Below are 26,584 nucleotides of genomic sequence, written 5' to 3' on the forward strand. Positions count from 1 at the left end.
TGACATATTACAAAATGCACATATTTTTATTATGCCCGAGGGGGGAGGGAACTCAATTACAAGTCAATCACCAATTAGCTTGATTCTTAGACACAGTTCCACGAAGGAGAATGCAAAATCACCTGCACAGACTCTCAAAGTACCAGAAAGTCACTTGCTCATCTCAGATGGAAGAAGGGGCAGCAGTGTCCTGCCACAGGGGGACGCTGCCAGCCAAGGCTCCACGACCCTCGGACACCATCACTGCCCCTTTCCCTCGCCGCCCCCCACAGAAGGAGCGCCACATTTTCCCACAGGTGGGCATCATGGAAGCTTGACGAGCACTATGATGGTTTACGTGAGCCCAGAGAACAAGCGTCCTGCCTCCTACCTGTGCGGGTGTTTTAGGTGGAACCTTCCACCTGCCCCGGCCCTGCTGTCCACTGAAAGATGCTGGTGCCAGCCCCACCTGGACCTCCTCTTTGCTCTCATGGCCTCACCTCCAGAATTTCGTGACCACTGTGTGGAGCGCCTTGCACCCGCCTTGTGGCCGCCAGTCTTCTGTATGATCTGTGCTCCGTGTGGTGAGGCAGAACTCCCCACCGCACACGCAGCGCACGGAGGAACCACTGCTCCCCAAAACCACCTCCTTTGGGCTTCAGAACGAATAATTACACGAGGACTGCAGCACTACGTGCACTCCCGGCTACGGGACAGCAAGGCCCCCCACCCTGCACGTCTCGGTCCCAGGCCCCCAGCGCACGAGGCACCATGAGACAAACACGTACGTCAGCTGAGCAGAGTCCCTTCTGCGCCACGAGGGCTCATTTTGGGATCACAAAGGAAAGATACGATGTACTTTTCTATGCGGACATATGGTTTTATGGGTTACACAGAATCACTTCATAACTGGGGAACGTCAGTGGCATCAAACGTGCTCATCCCAACACGACATCCGTCAGGAGCACGGAGGAAAGGCGAGCGGAGGAAGCGCGAAGGGCCCGCTCCACGAGTGTCCACGGGTGCCACCGCAGCTGCCACGGGAGACCTGCAGCCGGGCTCCTGGCCGGGGGCGCCGGGCGGGCGTGCACGCTAGGACGGGTGGTGGTGGTGGTAATGGTGGTGGTGGTGGTGTTCGTGGTGGTGGTGGTGCTCGTGGCGCTGGACCACGGGCACCGAGTAGCCCTCCCCCACCAGCATGGGCGGCAGGTCCCGCACCACCTCGTGCTCCATCACCGCAGGCTGGCCCAGCGCGGCCTTGAGGGGAGAGTGGCCCTCCCTGCCCTTCTGCCGGTACCGCTTGTGGCCGTAGGGCTGCGGCGGGGGCTGCGGTGGGGGCTGTGGGAGGTGGTGAACGTCCTGGGGGGCCTGGGGCAAGGCAGCCGGTGGGTGGTAGCTGAAAGCCCTCCCGGGCTTGCCCCCACCGGGCATGCCCCCAATGGGCACGCCCCCACTGGGCACCCCAGGTGGCCTGCCCGCGCCCTTGGGGGACTTGAGGAACTGCTTTTCCTGCCCCTTCAGCCGGGGCTGCACGTCCAGGGCCCGGGCAGTGGGGTCGCCGGCCAGCAGGACATGGTCAGCCAGCACCTGGGACCTGCGGTTGTGCACAGTGTGTGCATCTGACTCCTGGGAGCGAGACCTGCTCGGGGGGTGTGAGGCCTTGCCCTGGTGCTCCTGCTTGGCCTGTGCTGGCGGGGACCCTGCACACATGGGACACAGACCATGAGACCCTCTGCAGGGTCTGACACCTCACCTTGGACCAGGTACCCCCCACCCCCCACCCCCCACGTACATGCCTGGATGCAATACTGCAGCAGAGTTGTGGCAGGAGCCCTAGAAGCCCCAGGCCAGGGCTCATGCTGCTAAAGGAGGCCTCTTACCCAGGTCCCACCCAGCACCTACCAGGTCCGAATTTAGACGTGTAGTTCTCTATTCCGGCCAGGTCCAGGTAGTGGTTTCTCCGCTCAGTGTTCTCATCCACGCAGTACAGCCCCCTCACGGGGCAGGGGTGGGGGTCAGCATTGGGCCTCCTGCGCGGGGCACAGGGCAGAAGGGGCCTGACCTTCACACAAGGCCAGAGCAGACCTTCCTCGGAGATGAAGGGGGCACTGAAGGGGATGGTCCCGGGCAGTGGCCTCTGACCAGCACCCACCACCCAGAAAGAAGCATCAGAAAGGATGGGTGTCCGGGACAGCAAGGTCCCCAGCTGGCCCGGGACCCCACCAAGACCCCAGGGTCACTGCTGCCGACTGCCTTAGGGAACCTGCAGGAACTCCCGTCTCCTGGTCCCCGAGGCAGAGACTGGGTCACTGCTCTGAGACCTCCACTGGCCCAGTCACCACCACAGCTGGTGAGTGGAATCAGTGTGTCCGAGTGGCCAGACTGAGGGCCCTCGGCTGACCTGCCCTTCAAGCCTCACCCAGTCCTTGGACAGACACTGGGTGTTCTCAGCTCCAGCCCGAGTACCGGGCCACAAGACAGCACCCTCACCCCAACGGGGGCTGTACCCAGTGCTCCTCCACACCCAGGTCAGTCTGCCCTGAGGATGCAGGAAGCAGGGGTGTGGGCAGGCTGCTCCCCGTGAGGAGGGTACACCTGGAGCGTGGAGCCAGCCCCCAGCCCCTCACCTGATGTGAGCAGACAGCCTCCTGTCAGCCACCCTGGGGTCCTCGAAGACCTCGCCCTCCGTCCTGCAGCGAGTGGGTTCCCGGTCTGAAAGAGTGAAGCCACTCATTCGTTTGTTCACTCCTTCATTCGTTCACTCCATCCATTTACTGAACAAACACTCCTGAGCCCCTGCCAGGTGCTAGGCCCTGCTTTCCATGTCCAGGAAACCAGAGAGTTTGCCCCGGTGGGGAGAGGAGGGGGAATGGGGCACTGAACAGTAGACACAATTATGACTCCCCTGACCTGGTGTGTGGGAGGTAAGGGCTGTGGGGAAATGCAGAGTGGGGGTAAGGGCCAGGCGGAGGGTCTGCAGGGAGGGGTGGGCTGCCAGTTAAAGCCGGGGCTTCAGGGTATCGGAGCAGGGGCCCAGCCCCTCACCCTGGCTGGCGGGGAGACCGTCCCTCCTTTTGCTGGAGGGCTCGGGGCTGACGGTCAGCTTCACTCGGAGGGTCTTACTGCTGCCGGAGGAGTGGTTGACGGAGGCGTCGACGACCTCGTAGATGGTGTGCATCAGGCTGGACATGTCCTGAGGATGGCACCGACGTCACTGACACAGGCAGACGGGCTGGGGAACTGCCCACGCCACCGCCTCCAGGCTGCCTGCCTGAGTCACCTGCATCCCATACACCCCTGCCTCAGACAGGACGACTTACCGAGCAGCCTTTTCACCCCAGCTTTAGCCCCGTGTGGCGGCCCCAAACCTCTGGGGTAAGTAGCCCTGCTATTGTTGAAATCACATCTCTTGGACCTTTTAAATTCCACTATGTTCTGAATCTATGTTCAAAGGACTTAGCAGTCAGATAACTACCTAAGTTTTGCTCTTTAACCCACTTATTTCTGTCGTCCTGTGTGTCTGCTTCCTTCCCAGCGGCTCTTTGCCCATCCTGGACACACAGCCAGCAGAGGTGAGCGCCGAGGGCATCCCGGGACCCTCGCCACCTTGCCCAGGAGCTGCTGGCCCCCCTGAGCCTCAGGGGGTCCAGACACAGGCTCTGCAGGAAACTGTGCCAACAGTCTGGGCCACGAGGCTCCCTAGGCTCCAGCCGCTGCCTGGGTCACCGCGGCCCCCACGCCTGGGGAAGGTCCGGCCTCTCCTCCCACCCTAGAGGGCTCGGCCTGTCTCCTCATCACCAAGACCAGGGCCCTGGCATCTGTCTGCTGCCAGCTCCCTGCCCGGTGGACCATCTTCTGAAGACACAAGTGCATCACCTCCCTGGTGGCCTTCCCACTGTTGTCAAAGCCGTAGAGCGTGAAGGTCCACTCCTGGCGGTTGTCCTCCTCCACCGAGACGTCGCACTGGAGCGCCTGCAGGGCACGAGGGGTCGGGGGCGGGTGGGGTCGTCACCCCACGCTGGGACCCCGAGCCTCCCCCCACCTCTCAGGAAAACAGGTGTCCTTCCACTGCTCCCAGGAGCTCCTGCCTTGGAAGGCCAATGGTGGACCTCTGTGGCATCCCGGGGTGCTGGCACCACACCGGGAAGTCCCCCGGGTTATTTGGTGCCATGTTGGCCAGTTTGGTGCCACATTGGCCAGTTGGTGGCCACACCTTCCTTGCCCAGCCCCACCCCTTCCCAGAGCTGGCGGATGTCGGAAGCACATGCAAGCTTTGCTGTAACTCCTCCAACCGGCTGAACCTCAGGCAAACTGCCCGGGCAAGGCCCTGTTTTAGGGCCCATGTGCGCCTAGCCCAGCGCGGGCCCTTTTGCACCTTGAGGCAGAGCAAAGACCTACGTCGATGTTCAGGCGCTTCTTGCCCAGGCCTCGCAGACCTTCGCGGTTTGCTGCTCTTTCAGCATCATCTGTACTGAAGAGCTGTCCGGTACCCTCTCGACCCTCAGCCTTCTCAGGGGGCAGTGCCACTGGAGGTAGAAGAAGGAGTGAGGGAGAGCCATCCGCCACCCCATCCCACCCAGGTAGGTGACTCAGAGCAGCGGGGATGCTGGGAGGTGCGGCTGGGGAGCCTGTGCTGAGAGCCCAGCCTTCCAGAACAAGGAGGCATCAGATCTGTGCAGTGGCAGGGCAGTCCTCACCTGGGATAGCCGTGGTCAGGTGTGCCCTCAGCCCTGCCTGGGATAGCCATGGTCAGGTGTGCCCTCAGCCCTGTCCTGGGATAACCATGGTCAGGTGTGCCCTCAGCCCTCATCTGGGATAGCCATGGTCAGGTGTGCCCTCAGTCCTCACCTGAGATAGCCATGGTCAGGTGTGCCCTCAGCCCTGTCCTGGGTTAGCCGTGGTCAGGTGTGCCCTCAGCCCTCATCTGGGATAGCCATGGTCAGGTGTGCCCTCAGGCCTGGCCTGGGTTAGCCATGGTCAGGTGTGCCCTCAGCCCTCACCTGGCATAGCCATAGCCAGGTGTGTCTTCCTGGATCTGCCTACCCAGCCAGCAGTGGCTTCAGAGATCAAGGTGGGGAGGAGGCTGCCTGTATTGGTCTGGGTTTGGGGGGAAGTTAAGGAGCATGGAGTGGGCGTGCCTATGTCATCAGGGCCTCAGCTTGTCCAGGTGTCCTGAGGGCAGGTTTCAGGTATATGCCTGGGGTACAGGGTAGAGTCTGTGGGGTTTGGGGAGCAGGACTTACCCTCTAGAGGACACTGGTCCTCCCGGAAAGGTCCCTCCTTGGGGTCCCCACTGTGAAGCTCCTGCAGGAAGAACAGGGAGTGTGTGACCACGTGGCCCATGGGCAGGTCATAGATACCAGCCTCCTGGGGTGTCACTGCAGAGGAACCAATCTTGACACACCCACAAAGCCTCAGATTTTTTAAGTAAAACACACGCATCCCACGGTGTCATTGGTTCTATTAGAACTATCTCTAGGCTCAGCAGGCATGGCTCAGTGGGTGAGTGTCAACTTATGAACCAGGAGGTCACGGTTTGATTCCCGGCCAGGGCACATGCCCAAGTTTCAGGCTTGATCCCCAGTGGGGGGGCATGCAGGAGGCAGCCAATCAATGATTCTCTTTCATCATTAATACTAGTGACCCATCGTGCGAAATTGTGCGAGACCCGGGACCCCTCCCCCACCCACCCCCCACACCATGGGACCGCCCTGAGTCCCGGAGTCCCGCCCCATGTGGCTGGCACACAGCGGGATGGCCCTAAGTCCTGGAGTGCCGCCCCGATGCCCCGCCTCCGGGCCACGCGGAGTGGCCACCGGGCCCCGCCCCCACAGTGCGCACCCGGAAACCCCAGCAGAAGCCTCATGGAGCAGCCGCTGCTCCCGCTCCCCTGCCGTGTGCACCACCATCTTGTGACGGCATGACGGAGTGAGGGTCGATTTGCATATTACCTCTTTATTATATAGGATTTCTATCTCTCTCCCTTTCCCTTCCTCTCTGAAATCAATAAAAATACTTAAAAAAAAAGAAAATCTAACCTTGGAAGGAAGGAAGGAAGGAAGGAAGGAAGGAAGGAAGGAAGGAAGGAAGGAAGGAAGGACAAAGCCCCCAGACCAGCATCCAGGAGTGTTGGAACCCAGAAGAGCCAGTGGCACAACTCCCGTGGGGCGCGCATCCAGGGAGCGAGAGGGCGGTGGGAGCGACCCCTGAGCACTCCCAATGCTACAACAATGACACAAGGAAGCCCGGGTACAGCAGCCAGCCTGTGACTAGTGCCCTAAAGTGCCTTTTGAAACAGTGTTCATCCACATATATCCCAACACTAGAATCTACAGTGTTTATCTACGAGCTAAATCAGCAACTACCTCTGAGATAGGCTCAAATACGGGGATAAAAAACATTTGGGAGAAAAGTAACCATTCTTGTCCCTATGACTGGTGGTTTCAAATTCATCCTGGTTACATAAAAGTGCCCTTTAATCTGTGCTGCTTTGGCTAAACAGAAGGGCCAAAAGCTTTAATTGCCATGGGTAAACCTACCACAGGGATGCTGGCCAGATGTGCAGCCCCTCCCCGCGGGGGTGACCTTGTTGGCAGCTGAATCCCAGATAATTGGGACCCTCAAGTGAGACAGGGGCACAGGCAGATACCCCATCTCCTAAAGTCCAGCAAGTGCTCACCTCCCACATCACCCTGCCCAGGGCGGGGCCAGCCCTACCCCTTCCTGGGATGCCCCCACCTGCCTTCCCTGATCTGAGCACCCTGTGGTGGGGACCCCCCTTCTAAAGCATAAATTTCTGCTCTCACTCCCTTTGCCACCCCCAAAGGAGTCCCAGCCTCATGCCCATAAAAGTCCCTAACTCCCCTTCTCATCCCAATCTGGCCCCCCTTCTGCCTGGCCGGGTTTCCATAGAGGGTCTCAGCACCATCCTCCTTGCTCCCCTGGCTGACGGAGCTCTGTTCCTGCACGCCCCCCATCCCCGGAGCGCTGTTCCTGAACCCCCCGTCCCCATCCCTGGCTCCCTTACCCAGCCAGCAGGCCTCAGGCGGCACTGCCCATCCGGCACTACTGACCTGCTGATCCCCCTGGGTATCCTCTCCTTCCTGCTCCCATCCCCAGCAGCCCTGGTACACGTCCATTCATTCTCCAGCATCTGCTGGCCCCTGGGGACAGGATCTCAGCCCCACATGCCCTAACACTTTAGGAACCCAGGTCCTCCTTCTGCATGTCAATGTTGGGTGGCTGTGACCTTTGCTGTGGGGTCTGGTCCCTACCCCTCTCACCCTGCAGGGGCTCTCAGGAAGCTGAGGGGATGGGGGAAGATGGGATCCTCCCTGTCTCTTCCAGCTCCTGATGGCCCAGGTGTTCCTGGGCTTGTGGATGCATCTCTACAATTTCTCCGTTGTCACATGCCTCTCTCTGTGCCTCTTCTGTGTCGAGTCTCCCACTGCCTCCCTCTTACAAAGATACAGGTGCGGGCAGTTAGGGCCCCACCAGGATGAAGGTCACGTTGGCAGAGACCCTCTTCCACATCCGGTCCCTGGGAGGAGGATGGGGTCTTTGGGGCCAGTGTTGGCCCCACCGCCCGAAGCTGGGCCTGGTCTCCGTCCTGTTGCTATTGGCTGACAATCCTGAATCCGCCACCTAACCACTTGGGCCTCAGTTTCCTTTCCATGAAACAAGGAAGGGATCCCGAGGAGGGAGTGGGGCTCTCCAGGTGCCCACGTGTGCCAGGCGCGTCCTCACCCCCCACTGTGGGACCTGCACCCCAACAGGGAGAGGTGTGCTGGGAGGACACATGAGGTAACACCACAGCCCTGACACCGGAGCTTCTGACTCGAGTTCCTCCTCTCACCTAAACCGGCCGGGAACAAGGCTGAGGGCAGGGAATACACCGCTCCTGCTCTGAGCAAGCAATGTGATGCACACACGCCGGGGGAAACGCGTTTGCTTCTCCAAGTAGATTTCTTGCAGACTCCAAGGGGCCTCTCGGCTTGCATTCCCGAGAACGTGGTATTCCCCAGGGGCGAATGTTTACTCTGTCCAGAAAACCAGCTGTGTGCGGAGCCCCGGGAGCAGGTCCCCTTTCTGTGAAAGGGCCCAGGGTATTGGTGATGAGAATCCAGCGTGGCCGTCAGGAGAGTGAGGCTGGCACCTGGGTAACCACCCCCCTCCAGACACAAATGAGCTGCTCCGAAGCCCTTCTTTTCCATTAAAACAGCCTCAGGTGACCCACTCAGTGGAGCTCACAGCCCCTGATGGCCCACGACCGAAAGCCCCAGCACATCTGGGCTTCTGGCAGCACTGCCCTCCTGAATCTGAGGTCAGGGCTGCTCCTCAGAGTTCTGGGCGTGTTCCAAAGTCCTGTGTCTCCTCCCCCAGGTGCAGTGGGGATGCAGGAGGGGGCTTTGTGCAGACCAGAGTCCAAGCAGGTGAGAAAGAGGTAGTGGCGTGTGTGTGCGGGGTTTGGCGAGGGGGTGGGGATGGGGGGGGGGCAGAGAAAAAGATGGAGGCAGAGAGGGGCTCCTTTGGAGGAGGGGCTCCTCTAGGGGTGACGGGGAGGAGGCAAACTGAGCAGGACTGTTGGCGGCATTTTCCAAGAACTCGCTGTTCCTAGGAGGACAGTCACAGAATGCTCGCTTGGTGACGATGACTCGGTGGGTCCCTCAGGACAGGATGGCCTTACATGCTGGGTGACCGTTTGGGATCGCAGGGCCTACACTGCAGGTCGCAGGGTGATCTGGAAGGGGGAGGGGAGTAGCTGCTCCCAAGGCTGTTTAAATGAAAGCCCCCCCTCGCCAGGGCCAGGCATTCCGGGCGGGGTTCCGGCCGCCAGCAGGCCGAGGGCTGTGTGGGAGCCCATCTGCCCCGAGTGGCTCGGAGTCCGGCTACGTTCAGAGCTTGCCTTTTGTAAGAAAGGCCCAGTGAGGGGGCAGAGGCCGCTTTCTGCTGGTTGCCAGGGGATGGAATTTGACTTCAAGGTGATCCGCCAGCGTCTGTCTGGAAACACCACGGCAGCTTTGAAGTGGAAGTCTCGGTTTCAGCGGCTAACCGGTTTCAGATGTGACAATGTAGTTTTATGGGCTTAATAATTCCGACACATGTGCGGCTGGGGCCCGCGCCGGGCCCCGCTCAGGGGGCTGCTGCAACTGCTATTCTGAACTTCTGATTTTAAAGCGAAAGATTAGGGATGATGAAACCGAGCGCTCACGGGCAGGGGGCCCTGCAAACAGGCTTCCCAATGAGCTGCAGATGGTTTTCGTTTCTTTCTTTTCAAACTTAAAACAGAGCTTCAAGATCCGGCAGGGGCGTTCCTAGGTTTTGCCCATCGGTACTTCTGGGTTAGGACGATTTAATCAGACTTTGTAATAACCAAATTTGGAATTTGCATGTGGAAACCCAGTGATTTGGGATCAAAGGGTCTCCTAAAATAAACATATGTGTCTCTTCACATGAGAGTGGAAACTTACACCCTGTATGAGGTCTCTGGCTTCTTCTTATCCCTTTCCCAGCCTCTCACAATTCTGCTCATTTTAAGAAGACATGAAATGTATTTCACACCCCGCTTACCCTGGCCTGGGGAGACTTATTTGTTGGCACTCATCCACCCCCAAACCACCCTGACCCTGGAGGGAACGGTTCCCCAGGCCCCCCCACGTGGACCTTGCTGGAGATGACGGCCACGCCTGTGGTAAGGAGACTGAGAGCGCACCCACTGATGACACAGCAGGCTTCCCCAGGCAGGGACGACACGTTTCAGCACGGACACTAAATGTATGTGAGCATACACATGAGTGTGTGCATCTAGTCTATGAATACATATATGTACCGACGCGTGTAATAGACACCATATAGACACAGTACGAATGCACGACACACACGCAGCATTTTCACCCTCGATCACTGAGAAGTGACCATAACATATGCCCCCACCCTCAGGGGTTTCCATCCTCAGCACCTGGAATGTTGCTTTCCGTTCAACACTAAATGTTATAGTCACTTTGCAGGCACGCAGCGCACCTCACTTTCTCCTCCCGGTTGTGCTGCTACTGTTTTTGTCTTCAGAGCTAACGATTCCGAGTTTCACAGAAAAAGGAAAGTCCAGGGTGATCGATCTTCCAAACGCAGCTGCTGTCCCCTGAGCACACTGGCTGCAGGTCACAACACACACACAATGAAAGCAGGACCCGCGGCTCCCAACGCCTGACCCCTCCGCACCCTCAGCCACCCCCATTCAGGCAAGGGCCATGCCCCCGCGTTTCAGATGCAGAACTGGTCTTCCCCCAACCTGGATGCTTCCATGGGAAAGCCCGCCAGACGGTTCATTTTCTTTCATTCGTATTAAAGCCTCGTGCCTCCTATTTCGCAGGAAGCTCATTTCAAAGCTGGGAGGGAACAATGTATATTTAAAGCCTGTAAGTCAGAAGGTGCCGTGAGTTACGACCCGCGCACGTCCGTGCCCTTAGCAGAGAGGAACAGACTGGACGAGTGGAAGGGCTGCTCTCTGATGACAGCGCCGGGACCCCGGGCTGAGCGGCTCGGAGAAAAGCAGTGAGTGTGTTTTCTCCTGCAGAAAGCACCTCTGTCGTGTCATGTGGAAACACACCCTGCACACGGAGACGACGTAATAACCTCAGCCCAGCTCTGTTGTTGTTGGCCGAGGCTCCGGAGATCAAAGGAGGGAGGCCCAGGCCGGAGGCGCAGCCCTCCCTCAGCTCTGGTATCTGGCAGCGGCGGCCGCGGGATCTTAAAGGAGCAGAGACAAAACCTAAGCTACTTTTATAACCACCAACCCAAAGCCCGCCTTAGAGGAATTTAGTTGAGACCCCACAAGTGAAAGATGAAGTGTTTGGAGGAAACCTGCACACACGTGTGTTAAGCGACAATCTTGTCCTGAAGCCAGGCCCAGGGTCTGTGCGGTTTGGAAAATGAGGGGGGGGGGGGCGGAGAGGGGCACAAGCCCAAGTGCAGGAACACCCCCTCCGTCCCGCCCCCTGACCCCCCCCCGTGCAGTCCTTCTGAGGTTGTTCTCAAACCACAGAGCAGGAAAGACCCCTGGCGCAGGGTTCTCGGGATGAAGACCGTCTGGCACCGTGATGGTGGAGCTGGCCGGCCAGCCAAGGACCCATTGTCTAGCCACTCGGGCAGCAAGCCTTTGACCCAATCCTTGCCTGTCGGGGCTCTGAGCCCCCCAGACAAGCCATGACTGATGTGGTCAACATCCACTGGCCCTGCCTGCTGACCCTGAAAAACCTGAGAGCAGGAACTCTGTTCCCTCTGTCCTTGCGACAGAGGACGAGCACATTCCTTCTCCATCTGGGCGGTGTTCTGTCCATGACAAGCCCCAAAAGAAGGGGAACCAAGGACAGGGCTCCCTGAACACTAGGCCCAGCACCTTCTGGGCAGCTCCCCTTCAGCGCAGCCAGAAGGCTGGTGCCACCCTGCGCTCCCTAGCCACTCCAATAGGACACTGGGTGGCACTGGACATCCCCAATGGAGGGCCCGAGCCTGAGCCAGGCTGGGGCAGGTCCTCCTGACCACAGGCAGGAAGCGTAGGACCGTTACCACGTTCTAGCCGGGGGCCTTTCTGCTGGTGGCTGCCAGGCTGCAGCCTCTCCTTAGGGACATGGGGGCCAGAGTCACCACCTCCACACACGGACCACAGATGTGGTTGACTCATCACCCCAACCCCTCCCCGAGCTTCCTGAAGAAAGCAGGGTTGGTCTCTGCTTAAAATACACCTCAGGCCTCTGGAGGAACTCACCGAACAGCCATAGCACCACATTCTCCAAGGCAGCGGTTCTCAACCTGTGGGTCGCGACCCCTTTGGGGGTCGAACGACCCTTTCACAGGGGTCGCCTAAGACCATCGGAAAACACATATAATTAAATATTGTTTTTGTGATTAATCACTACACTTTAATTATGTTCAATTTGTAACAATGAAATTGGGGGTCATCACAACATGAGGAACTGTATTAAAGGGTCACAGCATTAGGAAGGTTGAGAACCACTGCTCCAAGGGCTAAAGACAGTTTTGTTTGAAAAGAAAACCTAAACCACTTTAAACAAAGCAATGGCGGCCCCCCTTCTCGGATCCAGCCCTTTTATCACAGCTGGGAAGGCGGGGTCTGGGAAGCCCGAGAATGCTGACCCGGTGGGTGTGGGGCCCAAGGGCCGTCTGGCCCTTCTCCTAGCAGGCGACACTGTCACAGACAAAGTGTCCAGCTTCCCAGAGCTGCAGACAAGTCTGGGAGGCAACCACGCTGGCGTTTAGTGTAGCCGCTTCTGGGAGGCGGCGATGGAGTGTAGGCCGGGGTTACTGTCACCACCCTTCTCCTCCCTGTCCTACCCACGCCCCCACCCCAGACCGAACCTGGAGACGCAGGGATGGCCTCTCCCACTTCTGTCAGAGCTTTCATCAATGCCACGTCACTGCTGAAGTCTCCACCCCCCTAGCTTCTCATGCACCCTTGCTTTAGTGCTCCGGGCACCAGAGGCCCATGTTCTGACACTTGCTGCCTGGGTCCCCCACAACCTGTGAGCCACACAGTGCCTGCCACAGGCAAGGGAGTCTGCTGGTCAGAGCCTGGGGGGCTGCCTGGGTTGGGGTTCCAGCTGCACGACTCCAAGAAGTGTGCCTTGGGCAAATCTCCTCACCCCACTGTGCCTTGGTTTCCTCTCTGTGGAAGGGGAAATGACTGTTGTAAGGGGTAACCAGTAATTGCACCAAGTGCTGTGAATGCATCACACTCCTGAGTTAACAAGTGAAGGTCTGTGGGTGTCACCCCAGGGATGCCAGGTACGCCCGGAGCTGCAGGGGATGCAGTGGGAGGTGGGGAAAGATGCCGAGAGGCCTGGACGCCGACCATGGCGTGTTGGACCATCCAGGTCCCCGGACAAGAGGGAAGGATGAGCCAAAGGCCACCGGGATTGGTGCACCACCTGCAGGGAGGTCCTTCTGAGCCTAGGATCAGGTACGTTTCTTTTTTTATTTCAGAAGACAAACCTGGGCCTCTCTTGCTCCTGAGCGCAAGAGGCGTCTCAGAGGGTTCTCCACTTGAGACCTGAGACACACAGGGATACAGGCAGGACACAGCCCGGGAGGGTCCGGCCACTGCCGACTGACAGCCCAGGACCACGGCCGTAGCCTCATGTTAGCCAGCGCTGATGGCAGAGGGGCTCCCACTGTAATGAGCCACAGCCCTGGCCCACGAGGGCTCTGCACACCAGCGCCCCAAAGCCAACCCGCCCAGGCACTTCCAGGAGTGTGTTAAAATAATCTCCAGTTTGAATTCTTATATTAAAATATGCCAGGTTTTGCCCGAGCCAGTTTTGCTCAGTGGCTAGAGCGTTGGCCTGTGGACTGAAGGGTCCCAGGTTCAATTCCGGCCAAGGGCACATGCTCAGGTTGCGGGCTTGATCTCCAGTGGGGGGCGTACAGGAGGCAGCTGATCAATGATTCTCTGTCATCATTGATGTTTCTATCTCTCTCTCCCTCTCCCTTTCTCTCTGAAATAAAAATATATTTTTAAAAAATGCCAGGTTTTGTTATTGTTGTTGTTTTGGGTTTTGTTTTTGTTTCTTGCTTGCTTCTCTGATTTCAGAGCTCAAACTTGTTACAATTTCCTTGGGAGACATTGCAGAACAAAAGGAAGTCCTTCCCCTTGGGCTGGCCCTCATCGTGAGCAAAATTCCAGCTGGCGCAAGGAACAGGACCGAACAGACCCAATTTGTTTCGTTCTGGCATGAAAAAGGCTGCCAGGGTGCCTGCCATGTATCCATCAACATGAAGTGGGTGAGGAGCTCACAGGCCGCAGTGGGTGTAGTTCAGGGTGAGGCAGATGGTGTCCCTGCAAGGCCCAGAGACCTTTACGCTCAGGCTTCTCAATGGAGGGGCACCCCAGCGAGGCGCTCAGCCCAGAGAGATGGTCATCTCAGAGAGGTGGTCAGCCCAGGGAGGTGCTCAGCCCCAGAGAGGCGGTCAGTCCAGAGAGATGGTCATCCCAGAGAGGCGCTCATCCCAGAGAGATGGTCATCCCAGAGAGGTGGTCAGTCCAGAGAGATGGTCATCTCAGAGAGGTGGTCAGTCCAGAGAGATGGTCATCCCAGAGAGGCGCCCAGCCTAGAGAGATGGTCAGCCCCAGAGAGGTGGTCCAGAGAGATGGTCATCCCAGAGAGGTGGTCAGCCCAGAGAGATGGTCATCCCAGAGAGGCAGTCATCCCAGAGAGGCGCTCAGCCCCGAGAGATGGTCAGCCCCAGAGAGGTGCTTGGCCCAGGGAGGCACTCAGCCCAGAGAGGCGCCCCAAGAGGCGCTCAGCTCAGAGAGGCGCCCCAAGAGGCGCTCAGCCCCAAGAGGCAGTCAGCCCAGTAAGGCTGGCAGCTCCCCAAGAGGCGGCCCTGACCAAAGCCAACACTGCGTTTTGCTGTTTTGTTTCCAGGACTGCATGGTGTACTCCACCCAAATGGGTGACTGTTACGCTGTTGAGACATCCAGTTTGTGGGCGGGATCGCTTTCACCTTGTGTAGAAATTAAACAATGGCTGTCCCTCCTACTTAAGGAGAGTGACCCCAAGCTCCAGGCATTGTGGCAGCTTTGCCTGGCATCCAGTTGGACAAATTAGGCAGAACTGAGCCTTCGAAGGCTCCTCGGTGACTCTAGGAAGCAGCTGATCACCCCGTCTGCAGGTACCAGCCTAGCACTATGAAGAGAAATGAGAGGGGAGGTGATGGAAGGTGCCAGGTGGGAATCCTAAAAGGCCTTTGGAGAGGGACATGTAAGCAGACACCTGAGCACAGGAGGCAGCAAGCAGAGCTGTGTGGGGTAGGCATCTAGACAGAGGGGCAGCATGTGCAAAGGCCCTGGGGCAGGACCAGCAAGCAGGCCCCAGCAGAGTAGGCCCTCTCTGAGGAGGTTCAGGGTCAAGACCTAGGGTGAGGGGTGTCAGCCACCTGGGCTTTCACTCTGAGGAGGTGCTGGTATTGGCCAGCCTTATGTTCCAAACACCCACTTGGCTCGCAGAGGTAGAGGGGAGAAGCTGAGGTCTGGTTAGAGGGGAGGATGATGGGAATGGGGAACAGAAAGGGAGGAGGTAGAAATGGCTAATTATGAGAGACCAAGTTGACGGGTTCCTGAGGAATGGGACCTGGGTGTGACAGACAGAGGATGAAGGGCCACTTTGCTGCGATGGAGGGGCTGGCCAGTTGTGTTGTGTCCTGCCTTATTCCCACAGGATGCAGGCAGCTTCCTCCTACCTCAACTGCACTATGAGGAGGGGAACTGCAAGGCCAAGGCGGGAAGTCTCCTTAACATTTGGGGACACTGCTGTGCATGGTGTGGGGAGCGGCTACAGCGTTTGGACAGGTTCAAGCCTGGGACTAATGAGAGGGCACGATCCTCTCGTGGCAAAGCCACGTGTAAGTCCCAGCACAATTATAGCCAAAGGCTGTAGTTGGAAGCTTGACCTTATGGTCCAAACCTGTGGTCCCACGTGGCTGAGTGATACAGGCTGCGGGAGCTGCAGCAAGTAAACAAAGCTTGATCAGGTGCAAGTAATTGAGTAGATTCGAAACCCGCGAGAACGTTATAACCACGCCCTTACTTTGCCTCCTGGAATCTGGCTATAAAATAAAGACTTGGGTTTCAGGCCGTGGCGCTGTCGCTAGCTCTCCATCAGAGAAGGCTGTCCCACCCAGACCCAGCTTTCTTCTCTTGTCTGTCTTTTCTCAATCCTTCACCGCCCCCTCTCAGGCTCACCGATCCTGGCTGTGCTGACACGGCACACATGGAGTGACCCGTAGCCCCTGTCAAGGGGGGTGCCTCAGTCTACAGTGGACCCCTGCTGTGTTTCTTCTCAAGCTAGGTAAGTCAACGAGCCTAAACTGGCCCCAGGCTAATTAAACGTTCCAGATGTAGAGACAACCACATCCACAATCCTGCGTCTAACGGGGCCAGATGTGGGGCTGAGCTGGACTACAGTGCCGGGCCCGCCCTGCCGGCACCCTCCCTTCCAGGCCGGGCTACCAAAGAGTCACAGAGCTGACCCAAATGGGGACCGAATGGTGAGCTGCATAGCACGGTCGAGTTCCGGCGTGGCTGAAAACGAGCTGGTCAGTACACCAGAGGTTTGTCTGCATTCGTGGTTTAGTACCTAGTTTTCCTGAGCATAAAGCTCAAATCTGGATACATTCTTAAATCAACACATGCTAAAAATGGAACAGTGTTCAACTGTCGCTCAATGTGGACACTGAAAGGGTGGCCTCAAAATAAGGATTCCAGGTGGCAACATTAACGTGAAGACCACACCCACCTGGGCAGAAGAGCTTTGCTGAGAGCATTTGTTACTAAGTCCCTTTTGTGCCAAACAGAACAGAAAATTTCGAGCATTCTGACTCTACGTTTTCGTGGGTCATGTACTGGGCTGAACAGCACCCCCAGAACCCACGCCCGCTCACCCGAAACCTCAGAATGTGACTGTATTTGAAAGTATTTGCAGATGTGATGAGTTAAGATGAGCTTATGCTGGATTGAGGGTCAGCCCTGATCCAATGACTACAAGTGTCCTTGCGGGAGGAGAGGACACAGATGCAGGCAAGAGGCTGCGTGAAAACGGAGACGGAGACTAGAGCCATTCGGCCAGAAGCCCAGGGGCGCCTGGAGTCCCAGACGTTGGAAGAGACAGGAAGGACCTCCTCCACAGCCTTCAGAGAGCACAGCCCTGCCAGCAGCGTGATTTCAGACTTCTGGCCTCCAGGACCGAGAGAGAATACATGTCTGCTGGTGTCACCAGTTTGTGAAACTTGGTGACGGCAGCTCCAGGAAACCAACATGGGTAGCTTCAGGCTACTTTTTTCATTATTTAACATATTTAACCCTAAGGCCCTCCCAGCATGTGCTTATATGGATTGGTTGTCAAAGTCCTATAATTTCTGAACGATCTACATCAGAGGTCAATGACCACATGACAAGACCAGGTGGCTGGCTTCCTTCAGGAAGAACTACCCAAACAGCACTGGTGGGACCTGGGTGGAGTCAGCCCAGACTTCTCCTGAGGATCCAGGGGTCCTACGGGGCCGTGGGCCAGCCCTCTTGGGTATAGGACACACATGTGGGCATCTGTAACCCCAAAGGCTGGGGGTGCTCGTCCTCCTCAGGGAGCAGGATCTGAGAGAAGCTGTCCCTCCAGGCCGGGAGGACGGCCACATGCCCCAGATCATCAGGGTCTGCGGAGCTTCCGGACAGAAGAGAGGAGAGGCAGAGAAGGAGGAGGAGCAGCAGGAGGAGGAGGAGATGAGGAGGAGGCTAAGGGAGTAGAGGAGTAGGAGGAGAAAAGGAGGAGGAAGGGAGGGAGGAGGAGGGGGGAAGAAGACAGGGAGAGAGAGGAGGAGGAGGGGACTGAGGAGAGCGGTGCCCATCCCTGAGAAGAGAGTGGGGCAGGGGTGAGGCCAGCCTCTGCCTCACCTTGAGCTGTGTCCAGCAGGCAGGCCCACCCCACCAGGCGGGTGTAGTGGTGTGGCTCGTGTGAGCGTCCCCGGCCCGGCCCTCACAGAGGCTCTGGGTGTCTGTTGCAGGGAAAGGAAATGAGTGCTCAACGCATTTTCTTCTCCAGATGAGAACAGGGAAACACTTTCTTATAAGAGTTAAAGTGGGGATAGTTGAACCACAGAAAAATATCCACCCTTCCTTCTTCCAACCAAAACAACCCGAAGGAGTTACAGGAATTGGCTCTGGAAACAGGAAACAGAAAATGTGGCTCACAGCTCCCCTCCCCAGACCCACCTTCCCTGGAGCCCTTCCGGGGGATCTACGGGTAGCAGCAGGGGATGCTCATGGAGGCAGCGATGCCCAGAGACTCTGCAAAGCCAGGGCACAGGCAGCCACCTGGTGCCGGGGGCACTGCCTGCGACAGGTTGGAGAACGAGGCCGTAGGAGCCTCACTGCTTGAGGACCAGACACCCCTTGGTCCTGCTCTCCCAAATGACAGGTCCCAGGTCAGAGGACAGCAGAGCCGAGAAAGCCCTCTGACACCAGGGTGAGCAACAGGGAGAGACCGTCTCAGGAGAGACAAGAGCATCTCCAGTCCTAAGCACCTGGGGGGCTCAGGAAATACAGAGGGTGCTGAGGATGGGGGTGCAGAGTCAGGTACAGTGAAAAGACACGGTTCAGAAAGTAAAACGGTAGGAAAAGGTGCCCAGGGGCTCGGGCTGAGAGTGGGCTGCGTCCCCCGGCTCCCTCGGCTGGGACCGACTGCTTCCTTCCGATCATCATAGCCGGCAGCCCAGCCACAGCAGAGGCAGTGAGGAGAGCACAGGTGGACGTGCAGGGAGGACAGGTGGGGGGAGAAGGGAGCTGAGGAAACCCTGTGGTCTGTTAGGGACTGAATTGTGCCCCCTCCCCCATATGTGGAAGTCCTGCCCTGGGTGCCTGTGGATGTGACCTTATTTGGGGTTAGGTTAGGGTCATTGCAGATGTTGTTAGTAATATTAGGGTGGAGCCTGGTCCAATATGGCCTGTGTCCTGACAAATGAACATCCCATGAAGAGGAAGACGCACAGAGGGATGAGCACATGAAGATCTGGGGAGGGGACGGTCTACAGGCCCAGGAGGAACCACCTTGATCTCAGATTTCTGGCTCCAGACAGTGAGACCAGAGTCCTGTCGCTGAAGCGACTCCTGTCGGTGGTGCTGGTGCGGCCGCTCAGGAAACCCATACTCGGCAGCCGCCAGCCTCCCCTCTCCCTGTGCAGGGCTGGGGCACCTTCCTTCTCACACCAGGTGGGTTTCTGCTGTGACGCTGTGTCAGCTCCTCACCCCATATGTGTGGAGTCATCAGAAAAGCACCTTCCAGGTGGGCACCGGGGACCATGTGAGGCGGAGAGCAGACCCTCCACACTCCCCCCAGGTCTCCTCACAAGTAAAAGGGACACAACTGCAGTGGGTGAGCCCTGGGGTCTGTCCCCGCTGGGCACCAGCTGGGCCTGCCTACAGGCTGCCTCGGGCCTCAGGGGCTGCCCTGAGAACTTCCAGGGACAACACAGGCCTTTCCTTCCAAACCGGACACTTTCTGAGGCAGGTGTCCACCCAGGAGCAGCTCCGCTGCACACCTGCAGCACCGGCGATGACCTCACAGTGACTCAGCCAGTGGCTTTCCTCAGATCCTGCCTATTGGACAACTCAGTTCAGATGAACTGTGCCCAGCTCAGGCCTCAACTACTGCTTCCGTAGACCACGCCTCTGCCAGCTAGGGGACTGGCATGGGCTTCCTTTCTTGGGGAGAAGAGGCAGGGCCACAGGACACCATGTCCCCCACGCCTGCTCAGTGCACCTGCCCATGCAGCACGGTGCTCCTTCGTAAAGAGGATGACCCCGTGGGCATAGCTCACTGGTCCTGGTGCAAACGCACAGCCTCATGCCCCCAGCCCAGGAGCACCTGGTGTCAGAGCTCGAGAAGGTCGGGAATGGAGCCTGACATTGGGATTTACTGACCACATGTGGGCTGCTGTCCCACAGGCCACCCTCGTAGCCCACCCATGGCGAAGGATGCAGAACCGTCCCTGCCCAGCAGTGCCAGAGCCAGCTGCTGTTCCCGACTCTTCACATCTGTCACTTCCTCTTTCCGCATACGACTCCAAGCAGAAGCACACGGCCTGTGAGCCCCGGAGGACCAGCTGTGACCTAGAGACATGAAGGTGAGCAGCAGCCCCAGGCCTGGAGCCGGGTCTGGGTGGCTCTGAGTCACCACACAGGCCACCTCTCACTAACGGTCCTGTAAGGGAAGCCTTCGGGGGACAAGCTGCCACATGTTAAAATGGCCGTGTCACGGGGTCCCCAGTTGTTATCTGTGAGCAGAATTTCTTTGACAACCTCTGTTGGGGCTGGCCAGCTGGGCACTCTTTGGCCATACAGCGAGGGGTGGAGACAGAGGACATGGGCCTTGACCTCTCACCTCCTGAGGCGGGGAGGGCAGTGCTGTCCAATCCCCACACCCACACTCGGGAGGTTAAGCCATGTCTTGATCTGTGTTCTCACCCCCTTTGACTTGGCCAGATAGCTACCAGGGCTGAGCGCTGATTTCTGAAGACTGCAAAGTTGCACAGATTTTTAAAGAAAAGATGAGATTTAAGCTCTTCAACAACCAACACCCTCAAAGTTATTCAAATGCCTTAACACAGTGAAGATGTGGAAATAGGTGGCAGGCGTGACCTGGTTGCAGCATGGTGTTTTCTGCGGTGGCTGATCACCTCCCTGAGGAGGCAGGGTGGCTTCGGGTCCCTTCTTCCCCTTGGGCAGCTGGAATTTCAGCTCCTGCAGCAGCAGCATGGGCTGTTTGTGCCTGAGGAAGCCATCACCGAGATCTGCAGTCTTCAGGCTCCTTCACTCTGCCTGCGAACCCCCCCTACCCCCTCAGAACTGTGTCCCTGAAGCAGCCCTGGCCTTGCCTGCCTGTGGAAACCAGCGTACCCATGGACACGGAGGGCCCACATTCTCTGACACCACTGCCCCATGAGAACATATCTTAACAGGTGCCATGTCTCCTGGGCAGGCCAGCAGCACATGGTGCATTTCCAACAGCTTCCTGGGAGCTTCTCTCGAGACCAGCATCTCAGGGGAAGTGCCTCTGTGACCATTGTCCTGGATGGGGGACAGGTTCTGCAGCCAGCCTGCGGCCCCACTGTGGCCAACCCCAGGATCTGCTGGCCTAGCCCCAAGGCCAGGGTCCGAGCTCAGCCTCGCCTGGTGGACATGAGTCCTTGACACACAACATGAGGGTGCCTGCATCTGAGCTAATGAGAGGTGGGCATACACAGTGCTCGTTGGTGGCTGAGCCCTTCAATGGGCACCTGGTTGGGGCAGGTGAGGTGCATGGCATCCAGCCCGTCCACACGGCCCTCAGTCTCTCCTGAGTGTCTGATGCTGCTGGCCGCCTGCCTACAGATGACCCCAGCACCTCCTGCAATCCCCACTGACACAGGGACAGCCAGCTGAGCATGGTGGCTTCCTTTCCCTCTGGGAGTCCTCTCTGCAGACAGCACCCGTCCACATTTCCAGGCGAGGAAACGAGGCGAACTTCAGCTACTCACTCCAGAAACACACTCGGAGCAGCGAGCTCCCTCGGGGTCCTTAGGTGGGTCCCATCACCCCTTTCCAGGAGGTGTTTCCCACAAAGTGGCCTGGTGGCTCCTCAGATGTGAATTAGTTGGGACCCATTGGCTCATCCTCAGGTAGAATGGGGTCCAGGAGGGCCATTTGCAATTTCAGAAGCATGGGTGGGGGTGAGGGGCTGATGAGGCTGACCGTGGAGAGAGGCCCTTGGTGCTCGGCAAGGCCTGGACCCCCAGGACTTGTTGTCAGCTCCCCCGCATCCACGTGAGCCTTCAGGCCTCTGTGCACATTTGTGCCGGCCTCACCACATGGCGGGGCCACGCCTGAGGGCAGGGACACGGCTGCCTGTATCCGGGGTTCCCACAGTGGGTGCCAAAAGAAAGTGAAGAGCTGCCAGCCCTGAGGCCCAGACACTCCACAAAGGCTGGGACTCCGTGAGGTTAGTATCCCAGAGCATGGGTCACAGAAGACAGAAGGTCGTCCCCAGGGGCTGCACTGTGGCTGGAGGACCTGCCACCTGTCTCACTGCAAGTCACATGGAGGATGCCTCTTTCTTCAGGAGGCCTGTGGCCGATAGCCAAGGGCTCCATGGCATCCACACGTCTCAGGACACACGTTGATTGCTCTGTGCTGACTGCAGATGGGGTGGTGTCCAGACTTCGTACAAAGCCAAGGGAATTTCCCAGGGATTTCGACAAGAAGCCAGAGTTAACGTCTCAACGAATCTTAACTGAAATGTGTAAATCCTGCTGCCGCCATCCACTCTGGCGGCATGGTGAGTAGGTGGGCAGGTGAGCACTGGCTCCTGGGCTGCCAGGTGAGGGGGAAGGAGCAGCCCTGCCCCACCACAGCGGATGAAAGCCTGCTGCAGAGACAAGAGGGGTCGGAGGTCCTGGTGACTCGCCCCAGGGAACTCTAACCAAGCGGAAGGCACCAAACCATGCCATGCGGCTGAGTCCCCAGATTCCAAAAGCAGTGAGAGGCCACCTGTGGACAAGACCACGTGGAGGGCAGGTGGAGTTTGCTGGAAGCCAGAGGTCTGTCCAGAGGTGAGTCTCCCAGTGGGGTTTCAGGGTTTGCCTTCTAGACTCCCTGCAAGTCTGCTTCGGTCAGGAACATGTGCAGCAGGTCAGTGCACACAAAACTGTTGTGTGCACATGTGGGCAACTGTGTGTAGATCCTTAAAGCTGAGAGCCACCCAAGACAGTACGGGCAGAGCCTTGCCCAGCTGCCTGTCCTGAAGCCTTAGAGGCTGAGAAGTTGCGTCCTTTCAGACCTCAGAGAGTCCCACCAGGCAGGAGGCCTCAGCCAGGCCCCAGGGGCCTTCCCCACTCATGCACTTCTGTCTCAAGTCTCAGTTAAAATGCCACCTCCAAAGTTGCCAAAACATCCCTTTCTCGGGCTTACAAATGGAAATCTGTGTTTTATCCACAACAAAATTTCAATTGTTAGCAGTGATTCTTATCTTCTGAACTTTCCCCGCCTGGTGGACATGAGCCTCAGGGCACGTTGGAGAAATTATAGAGAGGCGGACAGAGGGTGAGCGACCGTGTGCAGGGAAGGGCGAGTTTCCAGAATAATGACAACCGAATCTCCACAGAACCTCACCGTGACCCCTGCTGCTCCGTGGCTGGCCCCACCTGTAGCCATGGCCCTGCTGCTCCGTGGCTGACCCCACCTGTAGCCATAGCCCTGCTGCTCCGTGGCTGGCCCCACCTGTAGCCATGGCCCTGCCAAGTGCTGCTGGTGCTACCACCTATCACTTCTCATAATTTTCACACATGTATGAGCTCAGTTACTCCACTTCTTAGATCCTCTGTGCTGCACTTGCCAACATCCCACATCACCCTGGCACAGCCCTGGCCCTTCAGGGGCACGCAGCAAAGAACCGACACAGGTCCTGCCATGACCAGACTGCAGCATTTCGCAGAACCAACAGCAACACTATTCTACTAGTAGACTGTGAAGCAGGGAGTGCGCTCACCCGGAAAATGCTAGTATTAAGAACTTTTTTAGATGAACACTAAGTAGATACCAGGAGCCGACGTAACCCATTAACAATTAAGGGACAAAACCAACTTCATTTCCTTTATTTTGGCGACAGTTAGATGCACTTTATTTCCATGAGGCCATTTGCCACAGTTCTTGGGCAACATACAGGGCGAGCTTCAGGGAGGGGAAGAGCGTGTCCCCTCACTGGCCCCAGTCAGACTCACTGGGTGGCTGCCTGACCCAGGCTGGCCCTCCTCAAGGACATCACCTGGAAGGCAGAGGTGATGGGTGGAGCTCTGGGCACCACACAAAGACGGGGGCACAGGACACTGGGCTGGAAACCGGAGATCTGTAGGATTCAACACCCAACATCCCCCGATTGAGCAACTTCCAGGGGCAGACCCTGGAGCAGGGGTGGTGAGGCAGGGGTCCCACTGAACCTGGGCCAGAGCCACCCAGTGTATGCCCAGCGAAGACTGGCAAGCACGGGAGCAGTGACATGGCAGTGGGGAGGACACCTGTGCTTCTGTGGCCAGGTGAGGGGCCTGGTCCAGGAGGTCTAAACTCCAGGCTGGTGCCTGGCGAGGGGCTCCCAGCCCCATGACGAAATGAAAATACAGCAAATGCAGTGCTATTGTCTTAAAGCTAAAGTGTATTTAATTTAAAGGACCATCCTGTATTCTGAGATTTTGCTAAAAGGACCTTTCTTTCATGACATCAGGGTGTCTTAGTCAGCTAGGGCTGCTACAACAAAGACCACAGACTGGATGGCTTATACACAGCAGACACTCATTTCTCACGGTGCTGGGGGCTGGACGTCCAAGGTCAAGGTGCCACAGACTCAGTGTCTGCTGAGAGCCTTATTCTGATTCACAGACAGCACCCTGCTGCTGGGTCCTCACGTGGCAGACCCGACAGGGAGCTCGCTGGAGTCTCAGAAGGGCAGGGACCTCACCATCAGGGCTCCTCCCTCATGACCCATTCGCCTCCCTACTGCTTCACCTCCTAACACCATTACCTTGGGGGTGAGATTTCAACAGATGAATTTTGGGGGAACACAAATATTCAGACCATAGCAGAGGGCAAAATGAAAAGAGAACAACCTCAGCCAACTCCCACACCAATCTTTCAAAAACTGTCCCAGGAGTGGCATCCATCAGCCTCAAAGATTGGTCCAGCCCGAACTCTCACAGCAACGCCAGGGAGCCCTCAGCTCAGGGGAAGCACTGCCTGGTGCTGCTGGAACCACCTCGTTATGCCACCACCTTCTGAACAGGTGAGAGCAAGCGCCCAGAGTCCTAAGGACTGAGTGAACCATGTCCCCAGGGACAAAGCCCCCAGGCAGTACAGCTGGTGGAACCAGGCCCAGCCTAACCCTGGACCATGAAGCTAACGCTCACACAGCTTCCCACCTGCACCCCCCCCCTTACCAGCTACACACAGGAGAACCAAGCTAAGATGTACCATCCCTTTATCAACACCCCACTTCTCTCGGAAGAGAAAGACGGCCCCGGGCTGCTCCCTGGGCAGCACCCTCATCCTCAGTACCAAGAAGCACAAGTCCATGTAACATTACCATCCAACGTTATGATGACGTCCCAGAAAGTACCTTAAAATGTATTTCCTATCTCCACAGGCGTGGAATTAAACCTTCGCTCCCAGAAAGCAGGAACTCTAACCCCAGGATGGGTTTGATTCAGGTGCAGTGTTTACAAATACACTTAGAACCTTTCATTTGTCAACTGGCCAGAAGAAGGTCGTTCCAAAAACAGACATGACTTCCACTGAGCAGTGGAAAGAGGGTGGGGGGTAACGGGCAAGCAGCGGGCCAGTAGGGGTCTCAGCCATTGGTGTGGCCGGCCATCTACACAGATCCAGCTCACACTAATGCCCATCCAGCGCCCACTTTCTCCTGCTTGGCAAACATGTGAAAGTTTACCCAAGGCCCCTCTGGTGCCACCCCTCCCTTCAGGCAGTTCTTTGCTTCTGGTTGCCCCTGGCAGCACCTGCAGTCTAGGTCACCCCCATTCCTCCCCAAGTCCTTCTGGAGTCTGGCTTTCCCATGAGCCTCCCTTGCAGGCCAGTGGTCACCCACCCTGCAGATGGAAGGCCTCTAATGCTGGCCATCTTTGCTGTGCAAGCGATTGATCCTAAAGCAAACCATGCCCCCTCCCCGCCAAGCCTCTAGCCTGGGTTGTTACGGGCTCATCCTACTGGCTTGGCCTGTGGAGCCTAGGGAGGACAGGTTCTCTGGGCCCAGCGGGCACCACTCCCGCCCGGACATCTCAGCCTGCGCCTTCTAGATTTGGGTCCCCGCGAGGGGGCACAATTCTGGCACTGGCCCCGCGGGCCGAACCCCCCACCCAGACCCGGTCACGCCTACCTGCTTGTCCCGCGCGCGGTGCTCCACGCCGCCGCGCCGCTCCGCCTCCACGGTGCCTTTGCGGCCACTCGAGTACGCAGACACCACGAAGCTGTCCCCTGCGGCCCCGCAGAGGAAGCGCGGGAACCGGGCGCCAAGGAGGGAAGGAGATGCGCGGTGAGCCCCGCGGGCGCTGAGCCTTAAAGATGCCCCGCCGCCGGCGCGCCCACCCCATTCTCCGTTTCCGCGCGGCCTGGGGTGCGGGGCTCCAGCTGGGGAGCCGGGGCCGGGGGTGGGGTAGGGTGGGGGCCTTCGTGCTCCCGGAGATCCCGCGGCAAGGTCCCCCCACCCCAGGGCACGGGGCAGAACGCACGTCGGGCTCTGGGCTCCGGGTCCCGGCCGGGTCGCCGCCCCACCCGGCCCGCTCACCTTCAGGGCTCTCTCTCCGCTTGAAGGCTGCGGCGGCTGCGGCGCGCCAGAGGGAGGGCGCGGGAGAGGGAAGGGTGAGTGAGTGGCCGGCGCCCGCCCGCCAGCAGCCCGCCCGCCGCCCGCCCCGGGCCCGAGTCTCACCGTGCTTGGACTGAAATTTCCCCATGCTGCCCCAGCCCTGCTGCCGCCCGCGCTCCGGGCGCGCGCTCAGGTGCGGGTCTGGGGTCCGGTGCTGGGGCTGGGCCGGCGGAGGGGCCGCATGGACCGGGCGCCGGGCCTCCGCGCCAAGTCAGGGGGAGTGGGGTTCCGGGGTCCGGTGCAGCCGGGACGCTGGAGCGGGCGGGCGGGCGCGGCGACAGCAGCGACAGAAGCTGCCCGGTTCCCTCTGAGCGCGCGCGCCCGCGCTCGGGCTTTAACGGCGGCCCCTGCAGCGCCCCCCGCGGCCGCCGCCCGCAGCGCACCGCCCCCCGGATCCCGACCCCCACCCACCTCCAGGCCCCACGCAGCCTGGTCTGGGCCCGGCCTTGCTGGGGTGTGTGCCCATTCCCGTACGTACGTGGGGAAATGCCCTCGTCCGTCAGCAGCGAGGACTCCGGACAAGCGGCCTATGAGAGTGGTCAGGGGCTGCAGGGACCCTTCGGTTCGGTGCTGACTTTTTTCGGGAAAGCTCTTGATCAGGCCATCCTAAGCCATGGGGTCCCCAATTCTAGAGAAGCCAA

The 26,584-nt window shown here is 58.4% G+C and overlaps 1 protein-coding gene across 2 annotated transcripts; it reads right to left on the minus strand.

Annotated features, from left to right (window-relative positions):
• NKD2 (NKD inhibitor of WNT signaling pathway 2) lies at window positions 1-26,216 on the minus strand. 2 transcript variants are annotated; one of them, XM_070411983.1, is made up of 10 exons: window positions 26,007-26,216; window positions 25,866-25,901; window positions 25,458-25,555; window positions 5,223-5,283; window positions 4,378-4,505; window positions 3,856-3,951; window positions 3,025-3,172; window positions 2,607-2,691; window positions 1,882-2,009; window positions 1-1,679 (listed from the first exon to the last, which is right to left on the minus strand). In XM_070411983.1, the coding sequence occupies exons 1-10, from the start codon at window positions 26,029-26,031 to the stop codon at window positions 1,072-1,074; spliced, it is 1,413 nt and encodes a 470-aa protein (XP_070268084.1). In that variant the 5' UTR covers window positions 26,032-26,216; the 3' UTR covers window positions 1-1,071. The 2 variants fall into 2 exon arrangements, with proteins under 2 accessions (XP_070268084.1, XP_070268085.1); XM_070411984.1 differs by lacking the exon at window positions 25,866-25,901.
• Window positions 26,217-26,584: the final 368 nt, after the last annotated feature.

Source organism: Myotis yumanensis, unplaced genomic scaffold, assembly GCF_028538775.1.
Source record: "Myotis yumanensis isolate MYYU_CA2020_CCGP unplaced genomic scaffold, mMyoYum1.0.hap1 SCAF_4, whole genome shotgun sequence".
Taxonomy (NCBI): Eukaryota; Metazoa; Chordata; class Mammalia; order Chiroptera; family Vespertilionidae; genus Myotis; species Myotis yumanensis.

Excerpts from the sequence above, each read along its gene's own strand:
- NKD2 (XM_070411983.1), bottom strand. The coding sequence starts at position 26,031 with ATGGGGAAATTTCAGTCCAAGCACG. Across the intron at positions 5,284-25,457 it reads ACCGCGCGCGGGACAAGCAG|GAGCTTCACAGTGGGGACCC; the intron begins GTAGGCGTGACC and ends TTCTTCCTGCAG. Across the intron at positions 3,952-4,377 it reads AGAAGCGCCTGAACATCGAC|GCGCTCCAGTGCGACGTCTC; the intron begins GTAGGTCTTTGC and ends CGTGCCCTGCAG.